The following is a 10,144-nucleotide window of genomic DNA, read 5'->3' as shown; positions in this document are numbered from 1 at the left end:
ACTCCCGCCCTCAAAGTCGGCGCGTTGCCATTGATCGCCAGAGCGTAGAGTTTTTTTTTAGTTTTCTTAACCCATCACCAAGGGGTTAAGGGGCTGCCACCCTCTTACCCCTGCCTGGAATAACAAATCTTCATCTCGTATTCACGGCAATATTGAGCCAAATTAAAAGCAAGAGAAGTCCTGGGCAACACAAAAGCATAGAGGAGATCTTTTTTAGATTGATGTGTTTTATTAATATCCCAGTTTCAAAAAAGAGGTAAGTACTCTCATACTAATACCAAAATTTAACCAATACCACTAAGATATGGTAATATTAAGAGCAAAAGTGAAAAAAAAGAAAAAATCCTTTCCCCTCCCGATTGCCGTGTCTCTTTAGCCGATATCAGTACTTCTGTTGCCGTAGCACCACTGACTGCATTTAACCCCATAACGACGGGTCACTGGTATAGACATCAAAACAAACCTCTTGAAATGTGGCGTGCGGCTGTACACTGCGGCGGCGTGTCCAAAGCACTACGAGCCGGTGAATTGGCTTGATGTACCAAACTCCCACGCTCAAAGTCAGCGCGTTGTTTTTTTTTAAGTTTTCTTTACCTGTCACCAAGGGGTTAAAGATACAAATAGGGTTTACCTGTGGTTGAAGTGACAGAGGCAGGAAAGTGACAGACCGTTGACGAAATTCTACAGCTGGAACATGGTTATTGTATTTCGTTTAGTTTAGTGTTATCCCCCATATTATTATGATTATAGTAAGAGATTGTTCTCACTGCAAAGAATTTGGAAACAGAAGTAGTACTGAAAACAAACTTCACTTTCGGAATGAGCAACGAGTAGTGTGACAACAGAGCTGTTAAATTTGCCAGGAGAGGGCTGTGCATGTGCAACTATTGATGTAACTTGTATTTCTAATAAAAATAGGGTGCAAATATAATCAATTATATCATATGTTTAAGGAGTGAACATTTGTTAAACATGTATTTCAATATAATTTCATACAAAATAGAGTACATAAAGTTGTTCGCTGTTAGGCGAGGAAGACTGGACTTTTTGGCAACTTTTTTGAAGTGACTGCACCCCTATGATAGTAAGTCCCTAACTCCTAATACTCCAGCCATTCCTATGAAATCCACAAATATCACTGTATGAACCAAAAACCTTCATAACCCTGGGGTTTGGCCCCTTGACACCTGTCTGGTCACCTGTGTTTCCCTATCGAGGGCTCTACCCCCAGACCCCTACCCAATAGCTTTGGACTTGCTCTCCACTCTGCATTTGTTGCAACCAACATTCTTTACCCATGCAGATTATTTCATGTATCAGTGAGCTAAGTTTTCCCCTTATGATATTGTCATTACATTTTCCTTTACATGTATACCAAAGTATTGCTTGTTGCACAACTTTCTTATTATCAACTTACAAAGGAAATACCATAGCTGAAAAGTACCTTATTTGTGGTCATTCTGCTCATTGCAGACAAAATTTACCTTGTACTATTTTGCTGTGGGAAACTGAAAGAGTGGGTGACGCAACATCTTGTCATTTATAAAATTTTCTTCGCAAATTAATAATAAGGTAGAAGGGAGGATGTAACACTCATTTCCTCAATACTTATCACAGCTATCGGTGCCGATATCACAGCTGTGCCTTAGTTTGAGACAGGAAGGAGCATAAAATTTACCATTTGACGCAGGAATGTCTCATAACAAGAAATTTCTGCCATTTATTCGGTGATGGGGAGTGCACATAGACTTGGAATGAAATTAACTCAGTGTCCCCTTTGAAATAGGCTTGTTTATGAACTCAAGCAGGATTTCCATTGGCCCTGCTATTGGGAGGATAAGGTTTACTAGTCGTCAACCACCCCAGGGAGAGGGCCAGCTCCAGGGAGAACACTATGTTGATGGTCAGGAACCTATTCCTGCTGTTAAAAGAGGTGTAAGGTGTGTTAATGAAAATTAAACAATACAAAAATATAAAAGCATAAATAATACAAAGATGTATATTGTTACTGTTTCACTGAGTATAAATTATTTAGAGAGATGATATGAAGTCTGCTCCAAGGAAACCATTATCATCTTGATCCAACATAACAAATGATGGTAGTTCTTAACAGTCGCTGTTTATCTGATTTTCCCCGAGAGCAGCTAACACACTGCACACTGATGTATTGTTTGGTATGGCACTGGGGACTCCAGTCCTGATTAGATTAGAATGTGAATGGAAGCAGAAAAAGTGTGAGTCCACTCTTATGGGTATAGTTAGTTTCTGTGGGCGAAAGATATGATTTCAAGGAAAGGGTGGGGCATTGTCAGTGTGACCAGGAAAAGCACATTAGAGTCACTCAGAATTGAAAGTGAACCTGAACTGCTTTCTTGTTCTTTTCCTTACGGAAAGGATATTATATATTGTGATGTGGATGCGGATAGTGTCGAAATTCCTTTGCCGGACCCACCCTCCCCGATTGAAGTCAGGGGGACAATCTCCAAGTAGCGGGCATCTACAGCATCCCAGCTGAACTGTTAAAGGCTGGTGGAGAACCTATGGCAAGGGCCTTGCATGCAGTCCTGTCTACCATCTGGCAGACTGGTACCATTCCCCCTGACCAGCATTATCTCCCCAATGATGATGATATATATTGTGAGCATGTTCTGCATGATTTGAGAGAGTTATTGTAAAGTAATAGGTATAAAGGCATTGGGACAGGGACAGATAATTTATGGTAGATGAATTTTGTTATTCAGTTTGACTTTTGTATTCACTGATATCCTTAATCCTTCTAACACTTAAACTTTTTGCGTTTACAGTGTTGCCTCGTGTTGCTGGAGCACGCTTTTGCAGCACTGAGCAGACCCTTCATCGTAAGTTACCTCATTTTATAATTTTTAGATATTTTTCCTATAGATGTCACTCAGAATATTTCATATGAACAAAAACATTAATCTTAGTTATTACAGGCTGTTTTTTTCATTTACAAAATCTGTGTTTCAGCAACTGTACGTCCTGTGAATACCGTTGAGAGACAGACCCTGACTGAATATGGACAGTATGTTGCTGAATGCATGCCAAAATATGTGCAGAAGGTAGGTACAGATTTTTATTTTTTTTTTCCTCCTCAGTCAAGGTTTGTCTGACTTATCAGTTACGTGATATGGTTCAGTGATGCTCAGATGAGTTGCGATAATTGATTTGTTAAATAAGGTTGAGCAAGACTAATGTTAACTCTTATTCCATATAGTCTCATTCATCGTGATTTTGGCTAGATGTTGAATGTGTACTCAGGTTATTACCCCCCCAAGTTAGTTCATTATTGGTGTTTCATCCTAATCCTCTTTCAATCTCAGTACGAGAGGTAGCAAGCTCTGCCTTATATTGTACCTCCTTGCCTTGTCCTTGATGCCAGTCTCAGCCCACCCACCCACTACTGCCCACTCCTGCCCTCCCTATTTGTTTAGCATATTCTCATTTTGAACTTTATCTGTTTGGTTTATGTTTTTCACACACACACACACACACACACACACACACACACACACACACACACACACACACACACACACACACACACACACACACACAAAAAAAAAAAAAAAAACTGCAAATAAAGTCAAATAGATGTTTGGTATTCATGAGTGACATAGTACTGGATATCATCACCAAACCACCAGTACATTATATAATCATTCTTTTTAGATTTTCAATCCTATTAATTAGCGTTTCTGTTCTGCAGGTGCAAATTACAGCAGGCAATGAGCTGGAGGTCTTGATTGCTCCTGAGGGTGTGATTCCTGTACTCACTTTCTTGAAAGATCACACCAACGGACAGTATACCTGCCTGACTGACCTGTGTGGGGTTGATATGCCCAGCAGAGCTTTCAGATTTGAGGTTTGTCTTCTGTCTTCTTTTTTTTTGTTCAGTCCTTTGGTTTGTAGTGGAATAATGATAAGTGTTGAAGATTAAAATTTTCTTTCATTTATTTTACTCTAAAGGTAGTCCCAGTTATCAATGTCTTTTGTGCTGAATACATTCTTCGTCATTCTCTCATATGTCTTAGCCATTAGCTGAAAAGCATTAAATAGCCTTGTGTTACTGTAAATCTTTAAAAAGTAGCATTTTCACACATGGGGAATGAAAGACAGCCACAGTAAGATAAGACTGTGAAATCATGACCTTTCAAATCCTTCTGGAATCCTCTTCAGGTAAAGAAACTTCATGTGGATTTCAAATGTCACAATTTGCTCAGCTCTTCCTAATGTGGCTGTGTTTAATTTAAAGAATTTGAGGTATTTTCTTTCTTTTTCTTTAATGATTAGTCTTTTCCAGGACTTAATGCTGATTGAAATGCCATTTTGCAGGTGGTGTACAACTTGCTCTCTGTTCGCTTCAACTCTAGAATCAGAGTGAAGACTTACACTGATGAGCTGACTCCCGTCGACAGTGCTTGTGAAGTAAGACTTGCATGCATTTGTCGTGTATTTACTTAATGGGTAAATGTTACCGAGAGCGACGCTTCCTCTTAGAGACTAAGTTCCAAAATCAGATTTTTTGTTTGTTTCCTCTACCCAACGATCTTGGGGGATGCGTGGGGAACCGGGGGTTGAAGGGGGGGGGGGATAATGGATGGCACTGGATGTCAAAAGGAACCTGCAGAAATCGAAGAAAGTGAATTATGAAACGTTAAAAAGTCGATTTTCGAAAACCCGAGCCAAATTTCTGTCCCGAAAAGCACAAAAAACGAAGGAAATCGACCAGTGAAACTCTACGGACACCCCGCCATCTTTGAAAGTCTACGGATTAACGCGCCAACTTTCGAAAAACTCTACGGGAATCAAACCCAACGCTCGGTAAAAACCTACGGGATTTCACATTACCCAGATCCCCTGTGGTAATCGTAAAATGCGTCCTAAACAATAAACCAACCTAACCTTAACCTTGTGGCTTTCATACACTATGATGTATATATTCCCTAGCCAGGGGGCTCTGCCCCCTGGACCCCCGTACTATTATATGCGCCTAGACAGGGGGCGACCCCCTAGTAATATACAAACCTAACCTAGCCTAGCCTAACCTAGCCTAGCCTAGCCTAGCCTAGCCTAGCCTAACCTAACCTAACCTAACCTAGCCTAATTATATTCACCTAGCCAGGGGGCTACGCCCCCTGGACCCCCGTGGCTTTAAGAAAATACGATCTATATATTCCCTAGCCTAGGTGCTCTGCCCTCGGAACCGCCCAGGGGAAAACCAAATACCTGTATATTGCGAAAGATCGAACTTTTCTTCGCTTCCGTCTATGGTCCGAGTTCCTTGGTTTGTAATCACTTTTTCGACATTTGGGGCACTTGTTGGGCTCAAATATCAAGCTGAGATAGATACAGTTATCTATTTGTTCTATATATCCACTATACGGCCTTAAAAATGACCCAGAATCGACGCAACACTCTTAAAATGTGACACTTTTCACCGGTGTTTCGGAACTAATGGCGACTGACGAAGTGTCAAATCTCCCGGTGGAAAAACGCACATGCGCACATGGTTATTGTCCAAAATAGTGTAAATAATTACCAAAGCACGTAAAAGAAGCATAATAAAAGTAAAACAATTCATTAAATACATGAATTCGGAAAAACAGACTGTGGTAATGACAAAATAATCGTTTTCACAAGCGCGTAGTAATACATGGACTACTTCGTAGATCGCAATGAGGAGTTACGCGTCACATTTGTTTTGGTCCTGGCAAGGTAAACATGGATGGGGACTTAGCCTCAGAGAGGTGCCCTGCAGAGCCTATTTTTGTCATTTCCCGGGAAATGTAAGGCCGCTGCAGATTTAGTTGTATAGATTCCTACTCTATTTTTTATGCTCTACAAGATGGCAATGTCCATTTTGCTCTACCTCCGTGCGTCGCTCTCGGTAACATTAACCACTTAATGAGCTCATGTGTTAGATAGACCCTTAGATTGTTTTATTTGCTATGTCATTCCTGAAATTGTTATTGATAATTTCGAGAAAGATATTAGTCTTCCTTCAATAGATTTCTGTTGATTTATATGTTAAAAAAATTGTGGGTTTAAACATCTGACTTCTCGCTAAAGATTTCTAGAGTCCCTCTTAAAATGAGGTTCATGGGCATGATAACCTTGACCTTTGTAGTAAACTGAGAGAAATATAGGTTTATTGTTGTATTTACAAAACCAGTATAGATGTAGGAACTAAGGGAAAGCCTTACTAAAATCAATACATTACCTGCTCTCCCTATAACTACTTTTTACAGACAAAACATACAAACAAACAAATGATTTACGTATGGTAGTGTTTAGATTCAAATACCTTTTTCCGTGATCCCCCCCCCCCCCTTTTTTTTTTGTTAGGTTATTCCAGAAAGAACAGAATACAGTTATTGACTTTGGAAAGTGGAAGAGAACTTTTTTTTCAGGAATAGCTTAAATTTGGTAGGAGTGTTACAAGCTACTTTTTTTCCCCATTTTATTTTTCTGTATTTCATAAACTATTTTTTTAATGAAAAAAAAATGAACAGGGTATCACTACGCAGTATGGATAGAAGGGTGACGATCTCATACACATAAAAACACAAAATTAAACAAAGTAGTTCTTTCATACTAGGCTCTCAGAGCTGCTGTTATGAAACATTTTATTGCTTGGGAAAGAAATATTTTGATAATTGATATAAATTCTTTTTCCCAAGGTGTATGCCGGCGCCAACTGGTACGAGCGAGAAGTGTGGGACATGTACGGAGTGTTCTTCGCCAACCACCCAGATCTTCGAAGGATCCTCACCGACTACGGATTTGAGGGACATCCCTTCAGGAAGGACTTCCCACTCTCCGGCTACGTTGAGGTAAATAGGGCCGGGTGTGATGGGGTGAGGTGGGAGGTCAGCTGTTTACTCGCATTTCAATCATGCAGAGGTATAGTTTAGGCAGTGACTCTCATTGACTTGGAGAAAGATATGTTATGTTTTAATAAAGGGGCCTAGTAGATAAAGTGGGGTTATTAAAGATTTCATGTGTGTGGGGATTTTTGTGTGTGCTCCATAATTTTTATAGTGAAAAGTTTCCATGTGTATAAGTGTATATAAAAATAACACTGATATTCATAGCACTAGTAAAAAATACATTTTACTGCCAATTCAAGGAAAGGTGAAATCAGGTAAGGTCAACCCAATGGCGCCGGGTATAGCAAATTAAAAAAAACTCTACGCTCTATCGAACGGCGGCAGCGCGCCGACTCCGATTGGTGATATCGGTCCATCAAGCCGAATCATTGCCTCGGGGCGTTTTGGCGCGGCGCCGCTGCGGACAGCCGCACGCCGCACATCGTGCGTATTGTTATGATGGCGATAGCCGTGACCCATCGCCATTGGGTTAAGCACTAGCAGAGCAAAAAAAAAAAAAAAAAAGACTTTTTTTCTTTGCTGGAATGAGCATCTCCCCATGTGACTGGCAAGCAGTGTAATCAATGTTCAGTCATCGGGTTTAAGAATCTGTTGCATGATCAACACGTTTACTTAGCTATATGTCCATTTGGCTGCAGCCCACATGATTTTCCAGTAATAGACACTTCAGACTAGGACATGTGAAGCTGAGCTTCGCCCGGGCTATGCCAATGAGGGGACCCCGGCCTGTGTCGACTAATGTAGACTCACAAACGTGCGTCAGCTGGTGCTGACTCGGCTTAGTCCTTACCAGCCGTGGTACCCAGCCACAGCAGTAACCTCCAGGCGACAATTGCAACTTCTTGCGCCTGGGCGAGGCACGAACCGCTGACCCCTCGGATGAGAGGCTGGCACGTTACCACTGTACTAGCCCAGAGGCTTTAAGACAAGGCTTTAACCCTACTTATATGAGGCTGTAGTTCCTGAATGGGCATAACCAGAGCCAGATCACTGTTTAGAGCACACAACTCAGAGCAGGTTGACCACGTGTGGTGTGTATTCTAGGCGGTGATTCGGCTTGATGTACCGAACTCCCGCGCTCAAAGTCGGCGCGTTGCCATTGATTGCCAGAGTAGATTTTTTTTTTTTTTTTTTTTAGTTTTCTTCACCCATCACCAAGGGGTTAAAGGAAGAATAGGGGTTGAGATTAATATTTCTGTATGTAAAATAATCAGGAGAATTAGTCTTATTATATACAAAGTTTTTCTTCTTAAAAAAATTTATTGATTGTGAAGTATATGCAACAGCCTTAATTTTGTAGACAATTGATCACAGATGTACTGATGCCTCCATTTCACCTCTCTTCCACTTCAGGTCCGCTATGATGACGAGGCTAAGCGAGTGGTGGTGGAGCCCCTCGAGTTGGCACAGGAATTCCGAAAGTTCGACCTCAATGCCCCCTGGGAGCAGTTCCCCAAATTCCGAGACCACGTGCCAGCAGAGGACGTGCCCATCAAGGAGGAGAAGGAATAAGTAACATGGGGCCTAGACTGCGTAGAATTTAATAGCTGGAAACGAAGAAAGGCTAAGGTGGACAGTGGCTTTTGACTGCAGGGAAGCCATTTGTGAAACTTGCCTGGTGATTGCGTATATGAAGGAAAGGCTAACATCTGGTACAGCAATTACAATCTGTTCCCCCTTTTGAGTGTCGGCTGAATTAGGGGAAGATGTTGTGGATTTATTTAATATTTTATGTAAATACATCTTATAAATAAATGGTTAAACATTTGATTTTTGTTTTACAAGTAACCAGTCTCCTAAAAGTTTTATAGTAGTAATTTCCAGGGTGTGTACTATGTTTTTATGAGTAATTTTGGTGTGTACTATAGAATTATTTGTCTTACATTACATTTATTTACATTTTTATTCAAAACTTTTAATATGGAGCAAAATGTACACAGATGTATTTCTCAACACAGTAAATATTAATACATCTTATATCTTCATCTACTTGTTTATATCTTATATGATATAAAGTTTTCACCATTAATTAATCAATCAATGTATAAATCAGCTTGTGCAAGTCTAAAAGAAGAAAAGTGAAATGTTTATTTTATAGTTATACATCTTGACCAGAATCTTGAAGAGGAAAATTAAAAGGTTTTGCAACACGACTGTAATAAACGTAAAATCGGAACATAATAAACACGTCTGGCATATATCAAGGAACTTAGCATGCCAATTTTTATTCTTAAATGGTTCAGTACAGTCAAGATTTGTTATGGAAATTGGTAATGATGAATTATTACATAATTATTTCTCAAGGCTATATGTTATTCAATTCATAAAGTTTAAAGTTCTTCAAAAATATACAAATAGGTTTTATTTAACTTTGTCTTTTGTTCATTTTTTTCTGTACCCATATTTGTTTCTCCAAATATTTTTTTGTTTTTTTCTGTCTCTTTTTATATTCTCTTGTTTCCGTTTTTCCTCTCTCTCTCTCTCTCTCTCTCTCTCTCTCTCTCTCTCTCTCTCTCTCTCTCTCTCTCTCTCTCTCTCTCTCTCTCTCTCTCTCTCTCTCTCTCTCTCTCTCTCTCTCTCTCTCTCTCTCTCTCTCTCTCTCTCTCTCTCTCTCTCTCTCTCTCTCTCTCTCTCTGTCTCTCTGTCTCCCTCTGTCTCTCTCTGTCTCTCTCTCTATCTATCTATCTATCTCTCTCTCACTCTCTCTCTCTCTCTCTCTCTCTCTCTCTCTCTCTCTCTCTCTCTCTCTCTCTCTCTCTCTCTCTCTCTCTCTCTCTCTCTCTCTATGTATATATATATACATATATTTATATATATTGCTTGAGTCAAAGAATTAGTTTTGGAGTTTCATTTTATTATTCAAAAGTCTTTTAAATACTGACAATGTTCATTGAACTTTTCGCACACAAGGAATATTTATGTAATCTTAGGCATGGTATGTTGGTACAACTGGGGCGTGATATACTGGCTCAGGGGCGTGGTAAGCCTTGGCAGGGGCGTGGTGAGGGACGGCTGCGTGGGCGTCGTAGTGGGCCGTCCCCTCGTACGAGACGGTGGGGTGGTAGCCAGTCTCGTCGGCGTAGTAAGTGACGGTCTGGACGCGGCCGTCGGGGAGGTGCACGAAGTACTTGCCCTCCGTCTTGTAGCCGTCGCGAGCCTCCGAGTGGCCGAAGAGAACTTACATCAGGATAAGCAGGAGCATATCCTTTTATGTGATGTACAGGAGCAGCATG

The 10,144-nt window shown here is 40.5% G+C and overlaps 1 protein-coding gene across 1 annotated transcript in view; it reads left to right on the top strand.

The window, feature by feature from the left end:
• Positions 1 to 8,679, top strand: part of LOC125029202 (NADH dehydrogenase [ubiquinone] iron-sulfur protein 3, mitochondrial-like) — a 9,510-nt gene extending 831 nt beyond the window's left edge. The window contains exons 2-7 of the mRNA XM_047619068.1: positions 2,805 to 2,858; positions 2,989 to 3,080; positions 3,728 to 3,883; positions 4,354 to 4,446; positions 6,702 to 6,854; positions 8,265 to 8,679. Coding sequence (XP_047475024.1) covers positions 2,805 to 2,858; positions 2,989 to 3,080; positions 3,728 to 3,883; positions 4,354 to 4,446; positions 6,702 to 6,854; positions 8,265 to 8,423 — 707 coding nt within the window. The 3' untranslated portion in view covers positions 8,424 to 8,679. The remainder of the gene's footprint in view (positions 1 to 2,804; positions 2,859 to 2,988; positions 3,081 to 3,727; positions 3,884 to 4,353; positions 4,447 to 6,701; positions 6,855 to 8,264) is intronic.
• Positions 8,680 to 10,144: the final 1,465 nt, after the last annotated feature.

This window comes from Penaeus chinensis, chromosome 9, assembly GCF_019202785.1.
Source record: "Penaeus chinensis breed Huanghai No. 1 chromosome 9, ASM1920278v2, whole genome shotgun sequence".
NCBI lineage: Eukaryota > Metazoa > Arthropoda > Malacostraca > Decapoda > Penaeidae > Penaeus > Penaeus chinensis.
The sequence above is the reverse complement of the archived record's forward strand: the minus strand, read 5'-3'. Positions and strand labels throughout refer to the sequence as shown.